This window comes from Enhydra lutris, unplaced genomic scaffold (assembly GCF_002288905.1).
Source record: "Enhydra lutris kenyoni isolate GAN:26980312 unplaced genomic scaffold, ASM228890v2 scaffoldscaffold38, whole genome shotgun sequence".
In the NCBI taxonomy this organism is placed as follows: domain Eukaryota; kingdom Metazoa; phylum Chordata; class Mammalia; order Carnivora; family Mustelidae; genus Enhydra; species Enhydra lutris.
The window spans coordinates 3071537-3090978 of record NW_019154122.1 but is presented as its reverse complement, the minus strand read 5'-3'; the positions used below and the strand labels follow the sequence as shown (position 1 = coordinate 3090978).

General features: G+C 36.9%; 1 protein-coding gene across 3 annotated transcripts in view; it reads left to right on the top strand.

The window, feature by feature from the left end:
- LOC111154639 (lysine demethylase 1A) overlaps positions 1–19442 on the top strand; it is a 58892-nt gene that overhangs the window by 891 nt on the left and 38559 nt on the right. For all 3 annotated transcript variants that reach the window (XM_022514393.1, XM_022514392.1, XM_022514391.1), the window contains exon 2: positions 7257–7422. In XM_022514393.1, the coding sequence (XP_022370101.1) occupies positions 7257–7422 (166 nt within the window). The remainder of the gene's footprint in view (positions 1–7256; positions 7423–19442) is intronic.

The window sequence follows — 19442 nt, the reverse complement described above, 5'->3', positions numbered from 1 at the left end:
AAGGCCTGCTGTGCGCTAGTTTTCCTCTTTTTATTCTCTCAACGATCTTTTGACATAGAATATTTACAGATTGAGGAAGCTGATGAAGAGAGCTAATGCCAGCTAGTGAAGGTGCAAAAAGATATGGAAAGAAAAAGACCTGTCACCCGAACAGCGTATACAGACAACAGCTGCCTCACATCTCCGGGCGCCAGATGCTGTGTTCAGGGCGTCACTAACATTTTATTTTTGCTAAACACCAGTGGGCAGGTATTGTTAGCCCCGCTTTAGGAAGTGAGGAAGCAGAGGCACACGGTGGAAGCAACTTGCCCAAAGTCGCACAACTAAGTCAGTGGTGGAACTGGAATCTAGGCTTAAGTTGTGAGAAGGTAGCCTCGGCCTCAGACAAAGGACCACATGGAACACCAGCTGTGCAGGGCCCTAAGGCAGAACTAGGGCATGGACTTTTTAGACTTGGGTGTTTTCTGGAGATTTATACTTTTAAAATAAATACTGAACATCATGCAATTCATATCGCTTATGCATATAACAAGTTTTCTGTCTGTATGTAATTTTTAAATGGATATGTCAAGTCTGTGTGCGAAGAGCTTCGTGAGAAGAGCACTAGCCAGACTGAGGCCTCAGATTCAACTGCCCACTGGAGACATCTCTCCAAGAATAAAAACCCTTTGCTAAAAAAAGGAAAGGCTTTGGGGGGCTTTTATAACGCATGGTTTAGAAAAGACACAGGTTGGAGACTCCCAACTCTCAGAAATGAAATAGAGGGCAGAAGCCCAAGGGTTTTCTTTTCCATTCTTTTTTTTTTTTTTTTAAGATTTTATTTATTTATTTGACAAAGAGAGAGCGAGCACAAGTACACAGAGAGGGAGGGGGAAGGAGGCTCCCTGCTGAGCAGAGAGCCAGTGCTCGATCCCAGGACCCTGAGATCACGACAGGAGCCAAAGACAGAGGTTTAACCCACTGAGCCACCCATGAAAAGGGTTTTCATTTTACTATTTTTTTTTTAAGATTTTATTTATTTATTTGACAGAGATCACAAGGAGGCAGAGAGGCAGGCAGAAAGAGAGGAAGCAGGCTCCCTGCCAAGCAGAGAGCCCGATGCAGGCCTCCATCCCAGGACCCCGGGACCATGACCTGAGCTGAAGGCAGAGGCTTTAACCCACTGAGCCGCCCAGGCGTCCCTATCATGTGTCCTCTTTAATGCCCATCACCCAGTTATCCCGTCCCCCACCCTTTTTAAAAAAGATTTTATTTGTTTGAGAGAGAGAGAAACAAAGAGCATGGAAGGGGCCTAGGGATAGGGATAAGTAGCCTCCCTGCTGAGCAGGGATCCTGGTGGGGGGCTGGATCCCAGAACCCCAGGATTATGACCTGAGCTGAAAGCAGATGCTTAACGACTGAGCCACCCAGGCGCCCTGATACTGTCTTTTTTATTATAGCCATTCTAGTGGATATGAAGTGGTATCTCATGATGGTTTTGATATGCATTTCCCTAATGACTGATGATACTGAACATCTTTTCTTATGCTTATTGGTCATTAGTTAGTTGTATATCTGTGATGAAATGTCTGTTCAGATCCTTGGCTTATTTTTAAATTGGGTTGTATTTTTATATGGTGATTATGAAAGCTTTTTTATTTTGATGTCCAGTTTATTTATTTTTCTTTTGTTCCTTTTGCTTCCGGGGTTATAGCCAAGAAACTGTTGTCTAATCTCACGTCATGAAGATCTGCTTCCATGTTTTCTCCTAAGAGTTTAGGTTTATGGATCTATGATCATTTTGGAGTTAATTTTTGTATATGGTATGAAGTAGGAGTTCAACTGCATTCTTTTTCATGTGGATATCCCCTTGTCCCTGCACATTTTATTGAAGACTTTTCTCTCCCCCTTTGAATGGTTGGCACTCTCATTGGTTGGCCATAAATGTAAAGGTTTATTTCTGGACCATCACTGCTGTCCCATTGGTCTGTATTTTTGTTCTTATGCCAGTACCACATTGTCCTGAGTTTGTGTAACTCATTACTGTGAGTTTGTGTAATAAGTTTTTTGTGTGTGTGTGAAATAATAAGTTTTTTCTTTGTGAAATCAGGAAGTTTGATTTCTTCAAATTTGCTCTTTTTTCAAGATTGTTTTTGATATTCTGTGATCCTTGTATTTCCACATGTATTTTAGAATCAGTTTATCAGTTTCTGAAAAAAAGGCAACTGATACTCTGATTGGGATTGCCTTGAATCTGTAGATCAATTTGGGACATATCATAAGATTTCTGTCTTTATAATTTTCCTGTGTTTAATTCCTGTTACACTGTTTTTCCATTGTGATTAGCTCTGAAACTCTAAAGAGAAAAGTGGGTTACCTGTTTATTTGGGGGAGCAACTAGGAAGTTAGGTACTAGGGAAACTGATCTATTCCTGGCCACTCTTGGGAGCCAGAGGAAACAGACCTCAAGGGATAGAGTATGCATTAAAAGAGGAAAAAGCAAGCTGAGTCCAGTATAGACTGGCCTTGCCTCAAGAGTTCTGAGGTACATGCAGGGGGGTTTATCTGTACGTAGAAATGTAGATTCAATAGGGGACATAGATACAGATATTATATATATAGTTTTGTAACTAAAACAAGGTTCAGGGTATTGGAAGGGGTCCATGCAGTTGGGAGGTCCCTAAAGGTTAAGTTTCATTAGTCCAGAATATAGTCATCTCCGACTGTGTATGCTAATATTATGGCAAATATTTAAGGTTTGGATTTGTTAAGTTGGGTTGGGATTTTAGTTAGGAACTTTAGGGTTGGGACTTCAGGAATGGTGGCCTTCAACTGGGCCTTGAAAAAGCACAGAGTTTAGAAAAGTATTCGGAAAAGGAGTTAATTTTTCTCCCTATGATTCATTTTCCTCAGGAAAGTAAACCGTACCTTGTAAGGTTTAGATATAATGTAAACAAAGCACTTATTATGGTGTCTGGTTTAGAGTAAGATGCCCAGTAATTAAGTACTACCAGTGGAGAAAGGTAGTGAAACATGCTTAATATATTCTGTGGTTTGAGAAGCAGCAGGGAGTCCGGAATGGACAGTTGAACATTGGGAACAAGGGGCAAATGAATTTAATTGAAAATGACATTTTTCTAGGAGCAAGATAAACTGGAGGGATCAGTAGTATTAGGTTGTAGAGTCATGTCCAGGTTATAGAGAGAGCCAATCACTGAACCTGTGCTAGTCAATTTGGTAACCAGTAGCCCACGTTACTAGTATGACTGAGGAAACGGAGTTTTTCTTTTAAACTTGAATCACATGGCTAAGTGCGCAATAGCCACATGTGGCTGCTGCTGCCATATTGGAGGCACAGATCCAAATGTTGCCATTATCACAGAAAATGGTATCAGACAGCACTGTGCTAGGCTGAGAAGTGCAGACCTTAAGTGCTGTGACAGTTCAGAGAAAGAGAAGATAGTATTTGCAAGTTTGGAATAGTTAGGAAATAATTTGCAGAGGGGATGAGCTTTGAATTCTGGCATTGGATTAACAGAAGCAGGTGGGAATCCATAGAACAACATTGAGGATTTTTTGACTAGTGTGTTAGAAAATGGCTAAAAGTAAGTTCATCTGGTTAGAGCCAGAAAGTTTCTATGCTGGTTTGAAAAATTTGGCATTCACCTTTAAACTATCTAAAAATATCACATGTTTGGGAAATCAGTATGGCAGTTGTGCCCTAGGTGACTTAAAAGGAAGAAAGATTAAAAAGACTGGAGCCTTAAGATGATTGGAAAGTGAATGAAGCGTTGTGGCAAGGGTGAGGAAGAGAAGGGAGAGACTAGAGGTGTAAATTTCAGAGTCATCTGACTTACATCTGCCTGTTGGACATCTTTATGTCCTTGGTTGTAAGTAGTTGTAGAACCTCCAAAGTCTTCGAGGATTTTACTTAGGGATGAGAGGGCCTCAGTACTTTGTGAGTATTGCTTTTCTCAGGGGAATAGTTTTTAATTTTTTAGAGTTTGTAAGATTCTTTCAGATGGTTTAACTTTTTATTAAGTAGAGAAACTCTTTTTTTTTTACAAAATAAAACTTTATCCAAAATCAAGTAGTATTTGCCTGTTTTATATTAAGAAGTTTTTAAAAATTTAATTTAATTTTTATTTTTTTTTTTAAAAGGTTTTATTTATTTGACAGAGAGAGTGAGAGAGCACAAGCAGGGTGAGCAGCAGCAGGAGAGGGAGAAGCAGTTCCCCACCAAGCAGGGAGTCTGATGCAGGGCTCAATCCCAGGACCCTGGGATTATAACCTGAGTCGAAGGCAGATGCTTAATCAACTGAGCCACCCAGACACCCCTATATTAAGTTTAATTTTATAACCTTTATTTTAGTTGTCAGTCTTTGAGAAAATGAGGCTTTTCTTATATAGAGAGAGATCACCAAATTTGACAATGGAGATTAAGCTTTATTGTTGCCGTCTTACTTTGGTCTCAGACTCCAGTTTTATCATTTCAGTTGTTTATGAAGTATTGTGAAGACCCAGTGCTTGATAAGATCCAGTGATTGATAAGTAGTGCAAATGGTTGTTTTTTTAGCTTGTCTTGTCATCTCCGGACACTGTCTTGGTTGAACAGATTGCAGAAGAAATTTCATTGTTAGGTCTACCCCAGATTTATTACCCAAGCATTACAAGTTCATGTGTTTGTTGTTGGTCTCCAAAGGATTATGGTTTGGTGTAACACATATAAATGTGTATTTAAATGAAATCCTGAAGAATCTTAGGGTTCTGTGAAACACAGATTTTATTTCCTTGTTATTGCTGTTTTTAAATACTACCTATAGATATTTTTGCTCCTACTTCCCTACTTCTAGGTGTTTTTTTGATCTCTTTCTTTGCCTGAAAACTAAGAACTCTGTATTCCTTCTTAGCAGCTACTACTTCACGAAAAGATTGGGTTAAACAATGTTGAAAAGAGTGTTTTTGCTGCACAACTTTAATAGCTTTAATAGCTTTTTCAGTAGCTTTAATGTGCATTGTGATTGTCCTAGAGGGGTCCTGCAGTGTTTCCCAGACTTGATCGTGGGTTTTTCTTCAAAGGGTATACAGTCCTGTGGAACATCCTTTGGAAAGAGCTGAACTACTGCAGTAGAAAGGATCTTACATTATTTCAGAATTTGCACATTGCCCAGTTCCACGATAGGCATTTGTTAAGTGATTATTGATTAAATGGATGAGATTGATGAACAGAGGCTTAAAGGGCCAAATCTTTGGGGGTAGGGAAGGGGTCAAGCACTGTTGAGGGCTAAAAGAAGGGAAACTGCATACTCATGTAACATGTATTACATTTTCTGACCCCTCTCCCTCTTTGAAACTTTTCCCTCCTTGCAGCTTTTGCCTGTTGTCCTGAGGTCTGTTCTTACAGTGTATCTCAGTCAAGTAAGGTGAAGTTTAGTATCGAGAGATTTCTAGAGGTTTTATTGTAAAGTCTCTCGATTTACCTGATAAGGACCAATAGTTTTTAACTAGAATTTCAGCTTATTAAGGGCACGGAGACTTTCATTCGTAATTGTTTTCTCTGTTATGGCCATGTACTCAGTGTTCTGTATTTGATAGATGAAACTATTATTCATGTGTTATAAATAAGAATCTTAGAGTATGGATCAGAACTGTTTAATTTATCCTTAATTTTTTGTTTCCATTTTCTGACACAATCCGTGTTACCACCCCTAGCCACCCACTCCCCTGCCTGACTGTATTCATGTCATTGAAAGAAAGTAAGGAGGGAGGGAGGGAGGGAAGAAAGAAAGAAAAGAAAAGAAAGAGGCAAATATAAAACCGGCCATATGGAGCTATTTCAAAGATATTTCAAAAATTAAAGTAGATTACACTTGTAATCTGCAGGACTATTAATTTCAGAAACCAAGTAAATTAGGTATATTACATGTGGAAACCATAATGTCTTTGCTCTGTCTCCAGATCGAATGAATTTTTATTTCATTCATTTTATTGTTTCATTGAATCTGAAATAGAGAGTGGTTGTTGCTCTGGCTTCCTGGAATCTTTCTAGGGTAGGAGTTACAGTGACAGTTAGTGTTCTAAGGTTGATGACTATTTGTAATACCATATTATACATTCAGGCAAATAGGTCCATTATAATCTTCCCTATCTTAAGTTGCTTTATCCCCAATAAGACAATCGCCAGGATTGTTTCCTCTTTATACTTATTACCTAGTTCTCTCCTTTTATAACCAGAGTGTGAATTAGTAGTAAGACCTGTGGTCTCCATTTCTGCTTCACTTAATTTGTTGTAAAGGTTCTTTGCTTTCATCATTCAACTCTCTTAGGTCACCAGTTATTTTTTAAGCAAATATACTTTTTCGTAGTTTTAATTTGGCTGCTGCCATTTGCAGTTTTTATTAACTGCCATTTCTCCCCATTTGGTTTCTGGGATTTTGCTGTTCTACCATTCAATAGTAGAAGTATAGGCCTGGCCTGCCTGACAGTCTTTTGTTATTTTGGTTAACTGTTTTTTTTTTTGTTGTTGTTGTTGTTTTTGTTTTTAAGATTTTATTTATTTATTTGACAGAGATCACAAGTAGGCAGGGGGAACCAGGCTTCCTGCTGAGCAGAGAGCCTGATGCAGGGCTCGATCCCAGGACCCTGAGATCATGACCTCAGCTGAAGGCAGAGGCTTTAACCCACTGAGCCACCCAGGCACCCCTGGTTAACTGTATTTTTATCTCAGGGTTATTTTAGTCTTTGTTGAAACTTCAGTATGTGAATATGATGTATACATACATGTGAATACATAAGCACATACAAACATATCTGTATATACATACACATATTTTGAAAGAGTTTTCAGGAGTTGTAGAGAGCCTCAGATTCATCTAAATGTCAGTACTGTGATGTAAAATTGATAGATTAAGCTAAATCTGAACTGACACGAGATTGTTTCATGAGAGATTTTAGGGGTTTGGCTTTGTTTTGTTAGGTTTGTTTATTTATTTATTTATTTATTTATTTATGTAATTTCTACACCCAGCATGGGCTACGCACGAACTCATGACCCTAAGATCAGGTGTCATGTGCTCTTGCGACTGAGCCAGCCAGGTACTCCTGAGATTCTGTTTTTAATAGCTACCTATTATGAACTAGCTTGTGCCTTGTTATATGCTTATTTCCCTTAAAATTTGAAGTTAAAAGGCAGTTCACATTCACTGATGGTTCCAAATTGAGTCCCTGGTTTTAGATCTTCACTGTATTTAGCTTTCCCTGGTGTAATCTCCATATAGGTAGAGTACAGAGAGATGGATGAAAGCTTGGCCAACCTCTCAGAAGATGAGTATTATTCAGAAGAAGAGAGAAATGCTAAAGCAGAGAAAGAAAAGAAGCTTCCCCCACCACCCCCTCAAGCCCCACCTGAGGAAGAAAACGAAAGCGAGCCTGAAGAACCATCTGGTGAGTTACAGTAACCAACTAGTTTTGTTTTATCTTGGAAATAAGAATAAACGGATTAATTCCTATTCTGCAGCGTTGTTTATGTCTTTATCTTCGGTTTATAGTCTGTTGACCGTGTGTGTTTGTAGTGTATGTATGTGTGTATTTTTACACCTACACTTGCATACATATACAGTGGTACTGACATTTTGTGTGTGTGTACACATGTAGAAGGAAAGTAAAAGATGGGGATGGAAGGATAGTGACAGTATAAGGCACTTGGAAGTTGGAGAAATAAACAATTCGAGAAAACATACAGAAAGCCAATCTAAAGACCAAACCCCTCAGATTTATCTCTGATTCAGAATTTGTAGATTATTCTGGTCAAGTTATGCATTTACCACATAGTTAGATACTTTCTGATAAAACCTTCAGAGTGGGGATCAGTTTTGAGAACAATTTCCTGGTGAACAAATGTTAAAATACATTATAAAAAAATAAATAAAATACATTATAAAGTCGAGAAGAAAAGGACTAAGTGGCTTTTCAAGTGGCCATTCAAAGGAAAGGTAGAAGAAAAGGTTATGAAGAGATTCTAAACTGAGTCTTCCTATGACAGTGGAAGGATTATTGGAGACTGTGGTACTGGTTTTAGAGCTTCAAACATCTTCGAAGAATTCTCACTAACATCCCCCGAGACTGAGTCCTACTGAGGATACCCAGACCAAGTAGGGGTGGTACCCTTCTGGTTTGGAGAGACCAAACAAAAGCAGAATCTTTTTTTTTTTTTTTTTTTTTAATAAACATATAATATATTTTTATCCCCAGGGGTACAGGTGTGTGAATCACCAGGTTTACACACTTCACAGCACTCACCATAGCACATACCCTCCCCAATGTCCATAACCCCACCCCCCTTCTCCCAACCACAAAAGCAGAATCTTAATTAATTTTTCATATCTTCTGTCCTTAATGGCATTTCATTAACTTCTTGATTTTGAATTTTTACTGAGTTCTTCTCCTTAACGTTCTTTTTGTATTTCTAATAGCTCCAGGCTCATTTATCTAATTCTTTTAGTCCTGCATCTTTTAAAAACAAAATGTTTGTTTCAGATCCTGTCTGCTGTGTCTTGCATGACTTTCATAGGTACCCAAATAGAGACATATTTAATTTGAGAAATTTTATCTTTTGTTTTAGTTTTTGGGGGGCAGTTCTCCCCTGTGATGTCATATAAATCACCAGATGTTATTATTTTTAAAAAAAAAGGATTCTTACTGATGTATCACTTGAGAGAATTGCAGGTCAGGTGTTAATTTATATTCAGATTTACAACTTACCAAACAGATTCTGGCCGAAACTCTCAAAAATTAAAATTTATAATTTCAGTGATTATTGTAAAATGTAATAAAAACATGGTTTGAAAACATTTAAACAAGATGATTAGATCGTGGGTTCAATTTATCTCAGGAATCAAGGGTTTTCTAAGAATAGTTTCCCTAAAACTTTGTTAAAATGACTTCTTGGGGAATTACTGGCAGTGATCTGTTACCTCTGGGACAAATGTCCCTGAGGCAAATGTAGTCTTCACACTGCAAAACACCACCTCTCTTTTTGTTGATTTTTTTTTTTCTTTCTAGTCTTATATTTAGCTCTCATCCCTTCTTTCTGTCCTTGCCTTCAACTTCTCCCTTGATTCTCTGTTCCTTTTTCTTCTGTATTCTGTGATTCTTGCCTTTCTCTTCTACCTTTGCTCTGGACTTACTGATGAATAAGGTATATGGGGATAAGCCTTGATATTTGTCATAGTTCAAGAGGCTTCTGATTTCTTGGCTCTGAGTGTTCTTCAGTATGTGATCGGATAGTTTAGATGCTCCTCACCTTCTTGGTGTGTGGGTAGTTGTCAGTCTCCAGTGAACAACTAACTGACTTACACTTTGTTGTTCCTCTCAACTTTTTAAACCTGGTGTTGATATTTTCTTTTTCATGAAAAAGAAAAAGGTTTTTTATATTGTTTTTATATGTTTGTTTTTCTATTACTGTGGAATGTAGCGCTGTTGCTACAAGAAGTAAGTATCTTATTAAAGAGATTTAGGATTTGGGGTACCATCTTTATGCTATTATGTTGTTAAATTTTCATCCAGTGGTTTAAATAAGGTATCTTAGTATTTTGGGGGAAAGTTGAAGTTTAGACTATCTTCAGTGCTCAGAGATGTGTTGATAACAGCCAAAACTTGCAATATATTATTCGTGATTATGAAAATAAAGTTATTTTTCCTTTAAAACAATTTGAAATTTAAAAAAAGATTTCCAGGGTGAATTAGGGAAGTATTTTCCTCAGATAAGTCGTGGCAACCTACTGGCCTATTTAATTTAGAAATAAATTGGGCCCTATTAGTGAATCATAAAATACTGTCAAGTAAGTTCAGGCGTTTAAAAGCTGTCCAGGGTTTCTAAATCTCTTGTCTTATCAGAACCAGCTCTTTCACTTGAGCTTTCATTCAAAGATTGAATAGAACCATTGTCATATGGGTATCTTAAAATCTTTGAGAGAAGACGTGGGACTCATTCTTTTCCAAATATTTTTATCTTAATCATTTTAGGTAATAATGAGAAAGTTACTTTTTATATAAGTATAAAGATATAAAACCTTAAATAAGTAAAGTTTGAATACATTGCATTTTTACCAGTTTTTAAGTTTGCTTAGAAAATTTTGCTTGGCTTTCCACAATGTTATTCCTAAGAATAAAATTTTTTTTTTAGAGCTAGGTATCCTAAAGTCTGTTGGGTTAGACAGTATTATTACTGGGGAAGATTCCTTTAGGAGAATTCTGAGAGGAGGCCAGAAAGGAAGGTTGGAGCCTTTGTTACCAGGCTAAGGAATTTGAACTGTGTGTCCTTTAAACACTGGGAGGATCTGCTGGGGTAGCACTGAGGTATTTTGAGTGAGAGGCATTATTGTACGAAAATACTTTTTTGGAAAAAATGAATCTGATGTGGTCCCTAAGAGTGAACTAAAGGAGTAAAGAGACTGGCTTGGAGAGATGATTTAGGTTGTTTTGATAATCAAGTTTAGTGAATTCTGGTCAATGGAAAAATGTTCTCAATATGAAAGGTGAATTTTTATGGTAACAAGATGTTTGGGTTTTTTGTTTGTTTGGATTTATGTAATTGGGAAGAAGTTTTGTTGTGGCTTAAAAATTATTTTTAGATTTGTCTGTTTTTGATGATAACTGGATGTGGCCTGTAGTCTGTGGTAGTTACATGAGTACATAATGTATTTTTCATACTAAGTATTGCTGCTTATATTTAAAATTAAAATGATTTGTTTTCCTTAACATTTCCGTGTATTTTTAAATTTACTGTACACATCCGAATGTATTTGTTTTAGCAAATGATGCATTTATTTGGTTTCCTAGTACTTCTTCTATTAAGATAAAAAGATAAAATTTTCTTAAAGTCATGCCAACTAAACCTGAAAAGTTTTTGGAATTGAGTGGTTATTAGTAGTGTCACAGAGTAGTGGAGCATCTGTAAAACAGAGTAAAAATCTCTGTTGGGTTTTACTGGTTTAGAATAATACCCCTATTACAGTAACCTTCTGTTAGAGAATTGCTTTTTTTCCTTTCTTGGTTCAGTTGGTACCCTGTGTGCCATTGATTCTTCAAAGAGGTTTTACATATTAATGGTTTGCTAGCACTTAGCTTTTTTATTTTCATACAAAAACATTTTTTTTTCCTCACTCCGTTGCCTTACAGTAGTTGAACATTTTCAGAAAAGTCTTAGTAGTTTCTGAATTTAAATTTTGTGTAGGATAGCTGTTTAGGAACTCTGGTTTGGAAAGATATCTGGGGTTAGAAGTAGCTTAGTTGTGTAAAGCTTAAGACTTATGGAAACTTAGGGACACCTGGGTGGCTCAGTGGGTTAAGCCTCTGCCTTTCTCTCAGGTCATGATCTCAGGGTCCTGGGATTAAGCATGCAGAGCTCCCATTGGGCTCTCTGCTCAGCAGGGAGCTTGCTTCCCTCTCTCTCTCTGCCTGCCTCTCTATCTACTTGTGATCTCTTTCTGTCAGATAAATAAAATACTTAAAAAAAAAAAAGACTTATGGAAACTTGCTTTAAAATAATAAAATGAAATTTGAAATGGGCTATTAAAATGCTTTTCTAAAGATTTCTTCAAGTTAATGAATTTCAGAGATATTTCAATTCAAGTTAATGAAATTTCAGAGATATCAGAAGTATGTTTAAAAATACATACGCAAAAGCAGGTGCATGTGTCTCATGTACCATTTTTCTTTTTCTTTTTTTTTTTTTTTTAAGATTTTTATTTATTTATTTGACAGAGATCACAAGTAGGCAGAGAGGCAGGCAGAGAGAGAGGAGGAAGCAGGCTCCCTGTGAGCAGATCCCAGGATTCTGGGATCATGATCTGAGCCGAAGGCAGAGGCTTTAACCCACTGAGCCACTCAGGCGCCGCTCGTGTACCTTTTTTCTAAATCGGTGATGTGCTCTTTACTGTAATGAAGCTCCATCAAATCATTGGTTAATTTTGTTAGATATGGTTAGCTGATTGATGACAGCTCTGTATAATAATCTATTGATTCTATTGAATGACTGTAGGAAGAATCACTTCATCTCCTTGTTTATATTCTTTTAAGAATATATAAGAATTTTTTTTTTTTTTTTTTTTTAAGATCTTATTTATTTATTTGGCAGACAGGCAGGCAGAGAGAGAGGCGGGGAAGCAGACTCCCTGCTGAGCAGATCCCAGGACCCTGAGATCATGACCTGAGTTGAAGGCAGAGGCTTAACCCACTGAGCCTGACCCCAAGAATATATAGGAATTCTTATAAGAATGTAAACAAAGGAAAGTACCTGGTCTCTGTTATGCATGGTAATTATGGATGTGTGTATGTGGTATGTGTGTTTGAAAGAGATGTAGACTGTTAGATTACAAAAATCATTGATGTGAGAGATTGGTATGACCAAAAAAAATGGTGGTTTTTAATAATTTTGGGACCCTGTTCATGTAATACTGATACTGTAGGTTGAAAGAATATTTAAAAGCACATGAAAGGAGATGCAACATGAATTAGTAAAAGTCCAAATAACAGAAAATATACAAAATACGTGTGTATGGATAGAAGAATTTAGTTTAAAATGCAATTGAATTTGATCACAAATACTATTATAGTGAAAGTACTTATGACAAAAGATTGATGACTAAATACTTTATGAATTGATTATTCAGTATAGCAAAAATCTAAAAGGCAGAATCTTTTGGACTAGTCTTTAGAACTTAGTATAATAGAATTTGACCAGAGAAGAGTTGAAGATGAATTTCCTTACTTTAAAAGAAAAGAAAATCAGTGGTCCTAATATTTGTGTAATGGCCCTTATATTTTTATAGTTCTTTGTTCTTAGGATCCTGTTTGAGGCAGTTGTACTGATAATAATAGAAGTCCTGGGTTTGGTTGGCAGCATGGATAGTTATGGTCAGTGCTCAGTGAATAATTTAATTTATCGTGCCGTAACTATTTTCAGGTGGCTTCTCCCAGGCTTCCTCTTGATGTCCCTTGCCATGCCTTCAAGTACAGTCAGATAGCAGGAATAGCTTTCAGATTTCATGTGAATGGATTCAGATGACCTCCACGGCGAGGATTATAGAGTTCTGTTACATCCCTATACCCAGCAGGAGACCCTCTTTTGTAGATTTACTAGAAGTTGGTAGAAATTCATTCCTAACAGAGTTGTTTATGTTGCCATTTTGTCCTGCTTGTGTCAAGTAAGTGCCTGAAAATCATGTGAGTTCTCATTGTATGAAGTATGGTGCATACATTTAGAAAGCAGACCTAGGAGTAATTTTCTTGCATAGCATCATTTCAGTGTTCTGATTTGGAACTGTGCCCCGGAATAATTTACTGGAGAGCTAAGTATAAAAGTCACAGGCTGAAAAGGTGTAATCTAGGTTAATTCAAAATTTTTATATTTTGAGAGGTAACTAAAAATGGGTCAAGATAGGGGCTCCTGGGTGGCTCAGTGGGTTAAAGCCTCTGCCTTCAGCTGAGGTCATGATCTCAGGGTCCTGGGATCGAGCCCCTCATCGGGCTCTCTGCTCAGCAGGGAGCCGCTTCCCCTTCTCTCTTTGCCTGCCACTCTGCCTACTTGTGATCTCTCTCTGTCAAATAAATAAATAAAAATCTTAAAAAAAAAAATGGGTCAAGATACATATCACTGTGCAACACATGGTCCCCACTCACAGATAATTTATGGCCTAGTATGAGTTATAAATGCATACATAAATCCAATAGAAGGTGAAATAACCCTTAAATATCACATTTTAGTATAAACATTTGGAGGGACTTACAGGCAGAAAGAGTGGAAGGGAAGTAAGTCTTCCTAAATCCATGGCTTAATGGAAGAATTTTTTAAGAAGTAGTGTGGAAGGAGTTTTTTTGTTTTTTTTTTTTAAAGATTTTATTTTTAAGTAATCTGTATACCCAGCGTGGGGCTTGAATTCACAGCCTCCAGATTGAGAGTCAGGAAATGGAAGAAAAAAAAAAAGAGAGAGAGACATTTTCTACACAAAAATTGCCCCAAATTTGGCAGTTCCTCATTTACTTTATTCTACACATTAATTGTAAAACTACAGTGCTTTGTTCCAGGTGTGGTGCTGGGTTCTGAGAGTTCAGAGCTGAAGACTGGGTGTTCCTGCAAAGAATTCATAGTCCACTTTAGGTTTACGGGTTTAATATTTGGCTACAATGAAGAAAGAGTACAGTAAACGTGTATTCAAAGTATGATGAGAATCCAGAAGTAGTTTTTAAATGTTTTTCCTAAAATTGGATTTTGGAAGTTTTATATTAAACATGAAAGAATTCAATTAGGCCTTTATGAAGCAGTTACTATCTTTGATTTTTAACTGTTTACTGCTTTTGGATGATAACCATTGAATCAGATGCTACCAGTTTTATGTTCTGTCTTTAACAGATTGAGCTGCTTTTCTTAATGATTCCATTTCACTCATTGTTTTGTTTTTTATTAAGACAAAATGGTAGTTTGGTTAGCTGACAACTTTGTATAATTTCCTTGAGTTCTTTTTGCTACCATCCTTTATTTGGTATGGTCGTGGTGTACTAGAAGAATAGGGTACTTGGTCTGTGAGGACTTGCTCATCTCCAAAATGGGGCTTGGTATGGGGGTCAAAAGAGAATTCCACCTTTGTGTACTTATTAAACAGAGTTGAACTAGGAATAGCCTGGATTGATGTCTTATTCAGGAAAAAATGAGGGTTGGTTGACTCCTTATCACTTTTGGAACCTGGAAAGTATTTGTGGTAACCCATTTTCAGTAATGTGTCACTTGCAAAATCATTTAAGCTTTTGTATGTTAAATCATAGGAAGAGTAGCAAATCTTGGTACTTTTCTAATATAAATTTTCTCTCCTCAGAGTAACCTAATCAAAATCCATATATCAAATATTGTGATAAGCTAATGTTAACATTTTTGCATTATTTCCTAATCACAGAGGTCTTAAACATTTGAAGATAGAGTGGTGTTTTTCCTTTTGTTTTTTTTTTTTTTTTTTTGCATCTTCTGATGTGTGAAAGTAGAAGAACATATGTGATTAATAAATGCCTAAGAAGTTGTATCTTCCTCGTAGCAGTGTAGACTCAAATCATATTGAGGATAGGAAGAGCCCCTAATCATGATCTGAGAAGATGTAGAGATAGCTAGCATTCTGAAAAACTTACTTGAGCAGGAAAAAGGGATTTTTTTGTTGGAATTCTTTCATGGTTATCATCAGTTATGAAAAGTTACTATGGTTCTTTTAATAGGTCCAGGGTAAACTTCAGTATTGGCCTTTTTAGAAACAGTTGAAGACTGCCTGGCTGGCTCAGTCAGAAGAGTGTGCGACTCTTGATCTCTGAGTTGTGAATTTGAGCCCCTTGTGGGTGTAGAAATTACATACGATATGTAAACAAACTTAAAAAAAAAGGAAGCTTTGTTCTTAATTACTCAAACTCACTTTAAGCTTGGTAGTTAAGCAGTAACAGCATGTAAATTGTAGACTTTGGAACATTTTGAAAAGTGAACTACAAACCAAGATTTTACAACAAAATAGGTGAGGAAAATCCTGCTACGGAATGTGGAAGGAAACAGTATGTTAAAAAAGTTAATTCTTCCCATTGGCTTCTAAAATCTTTGTTTTCCTCTTTGGCTTATAGGGCTTTTACTTTGTATAGGGTTTCTGCTACTGAGTTTCTCACTTCTGCCCCATTGTTGTCTTTTGGTGCAAATCAGCAGAACTACTGCTCCTCCTGGGGGCAAAATGAGAAAATTTAAGGCTGCTTCTCCCTCAAGCAACACCCATTTTCTTGCATTCTAGACCTTATTGACAGTGTAACCTTAAGATTGCTGTTTTAGTTGGAATCCTTAGATTCCTCATTCTGGATAATTTTGTTGGAAAGTATTGATCAGTGTTAGCTGTGTTAAAATGCCTCTGATGTGCTTCAAAGGAATGCCTGAGGCTTTTCCTTCAGGCTAGTTTTATCTATTTCTGTGAGCCCAGTACATTTCCCTTTGCATTTCTGAACTGCTGTAGATCATTTATTCTGTCCAGATTCATAGTCAAAAAGTTAGGAAGGAGATACATTAAGAGCAGTATACTTGAGGATGTTTTTATTTTATTTTATTTTATTTTATTTTAAAGATTTTATTTGACAGACAGTGATCACAAGTAGGCAGGGGAGGGTTGGTGAGGAGGTGGGGAAGCAGGCTTCCTGCTGAGTAGAGAGCCCGGAATAGAGAGCCCGATAGATGATGCAGGCCTGGATCCCAGGACTCTGGGATCATGACCTGAGCCAAAGGCAGAGGCTTAACCCACTGAGCCACCCAGGTGCCCTGAGGATGTTTTTATAGCCACCTTTCACTACAGAGAGGACTAGAAGGCAGCATGAAGTGGAGACAGTCACCAATAACTCACTACCTTTCAATTATTTTAACTTTTTCTTATTATTTGTCTATGTTGACCAGTTCCTCTTTGAAGCTGTGACTTTCCTTTTGAGATTAGTCCTACATTTACAACTGATTCAAACTCTCTGAGCCTATTACTATTTTTTATTTTTATTTTTATTTTTGTTTGTCAGAAAGAGAGAGCATGAGAACACAAGCAGGGGGAGCAGCAGGCAGAGGGAGAAGCAGGGTCGCTGCTAAGCAAGGAGCCTGATGTGGGACTCCATCCCAGGACCCTGGGATCATGACCTGAGCTGAAGGCAGACAATCAACTGAGCCACCCAGGCATCCTTCTCTGACCGTATTATTATCTCCATGTTATTTTAAAGTTTTGACCCCATCCTAACTTTGGAGTTCTAGTCTTTTTTCTTTTTCTTTTTTTTTATTTTTTTTTTAAGATTTTTTTTTTTTTTTTGGCGGGGTTGGGGGGAGGAGAAGAGAGAGAGAAACCTCTGAGCCTGACATGGGACTTGATCTCAGAACCCTGAGATCATAACCTGAGCCAAAATCAAGAGTCAGCTGCTTAACCAACTGTGCCACCCAGGTGCCCCTGGAGTCTAGTCTTCAATTACTTTAAAGACTAAGTAATTAAATAAAGAGTATTTCTTTTTAATTTAGTTTGCCTAAATTTTTCCTAAATTTCCCATTTTGTCCATTGTATTACCATTCTTGAACTTTTAAAACCTTGGAGTCATCTTGATTGTCCCTTACAAGTGTGTTTTAAAGTCCTGTATGTTCCTGTGAACAGCTTCTTTGACTTGCTATGCCTTATCCATTTTCATTGTTAGCTTTTTATTCTAGTGAATTTCACTTCATATCTAAATTATTTAAACAGCCTTTCAGTTGGCTCTCCTTTATCCACGTCACCTTTTCCCTGTGATCCATCTGGTACAAAGTGACCACAGTAGATTCATTAAAATATCGCTTGTTTCGCTGCTTTTTCCTGTGACAGATCATACAGTTCTGCCCTATTACTGTTAAGATCAAGTTTAGGTTTTGGCACTGAAAATGGGCCATTTTACCTATCCTGCTCTTCCACATCTGCAAGTACTGTGTGGTTCGCTATTCATTCCCTGTCTGTGCTTTTCTCCTTGCTTTTATAAGTGTTCTGGACCATGCTGGTGTTTTTTGCCAAATCTCTGGATTTGTTCAGAAAAGCTATCTTGATTCCTCAAGTCTGTGTTTGCTTCTTGTTTCCCTAAAAAATAAAGTTTCTTTCTGGATATTTTTCATCTTTCCCCAATTAGATTTATAAGCCCTTTGAAAATAGGTACTTAATGTGTTCAACTTTCTACTTGTGCTCAACTGTTTTGGAGTAGGTATTTGGTGAACACTGAATTAGTGAGATTATTTAAAATATAAACTAAACTGAAGTGTTAATAGAGTGGAAACTTATGTGTTCACAGATGATTTAAACTTTCAAGGTTTTTTTTTTTTTCTCTTTGCTAATTTGTCAGGTTTAATTGAAACAATTAGCTTGGCAGTCACTTTTAGTCTAAATTTGTACAATTTTGATTAAATTTTGATAAGTTGATTTTCTGTTTAAAAATCATTGCTTCCCAGAAGACTTAGAAGTTTCTCAAATTGTCTACAAAAGTTATTGATTTGAGTGTGATTTCAACAAACTGAAGTCAAAATGTGAATCTGTTGGTCAGTGTGTTCCTGGGAAGAGCACATCAGTGATCCTGTCCTTCATGCTTGTCAGATGAAAATATGTGAAAGACATCATAGATTTCCTTTTAAGATATTGGAAGAGTGATCTACTAGGGATTTGAATCAAGATGAGAAAGCATCCAGTAGTGTGACTGTAACTAAAATATTTCACTATTCTTCAATAATGATCTACCAGGTCTGTGGGAGGTTTATTAGAGAGCAGCTGAAAGGCTGCTATGTAAGCTAAACCAAAGATTTTATTTTCAACTTGTAGAAGATATGCACAAATACAGATGTTAAGGGTCTGTACTTCAAACTTGAGGAGTGTGTGTGTATGTGGTGGGAATGAAAACAAAAGGTCTCCTGCGCAGTAGTGCCAAAATCAAGGTGATATGAAAGAGTTGCTTTTGTATATTTTCATTTTCTATCTTGAATTTGAACTCATGTAGGATAATAACTATACTTGCCTGCTGTTCCTTGTCCTTGTGCCACTGTCAGAAGCAGAGTCCCAGGCCAGAAGGACCCAAAGAACAAGTGAATATGGTATTTTATATGTTCTAATCAGAGGCAATCCTGGATGGAAAGTTAGCTGCAAACATTTATTTGTATGTGTGTTGTTTTTAAGAACATGATGGAAGAATTGGTCTGGAATACCACTAATAAAGATGATGCTGTTATCTGTCTTTGGAGAAGTAGGTACTCTCCAAATACTGGAGTATTATGATTAGAAAGTAGCGATCTTATCTCTAAACGTTCATCAAGTTAAGAGACACGTTTCTACTTAATTATAAGCACTTTTTATTTTGTTTCTCATCATTTCTTGCATGTTTATATCACCTATTTGGTTTTCTCCTATTTCTCTGTTTATGCAGTACTTTGGAGTTTCATCTCTATTTTGACTTTCTGCTGTTAAAAGGGATCCCTTTAAAAAACCATTGCAGGGTATTGAATATTTTTCATATTACTCTTACATATTTTTATCGAAGAACAGTATCTGAGTTTTGGTCCTTTTTTCAAAAGCAGAAGTCAAAAAAGACCTCCCTATCTTGTAAAAGAGCAACGTTGTTAAGTTTTTAAGCACAGAAGTCAGGCTTAAGAAATCTACATTTGTATGGAATTTTTGTCTAAAGGCTGTGACAGTAAAGAGTCAGCTAAGGGCTACCTGTAGGTTAAAATAAATTATTTTAGCATATTCTGTGACATATAGTGGGGGAAGAAAGCAAATGAGAGAAATAAGAAGGATAAAATAATTCAGGACTTAATGGCTAGCTTGAAAGTGGTGTTTGTTTTTATTTTTAGAAATGGTGAGATGCCTTCCTGACAAGAGACTGTAGCTTTCATTCTTTGCCAGCTGGGCTACATAATTTGAGAGAGT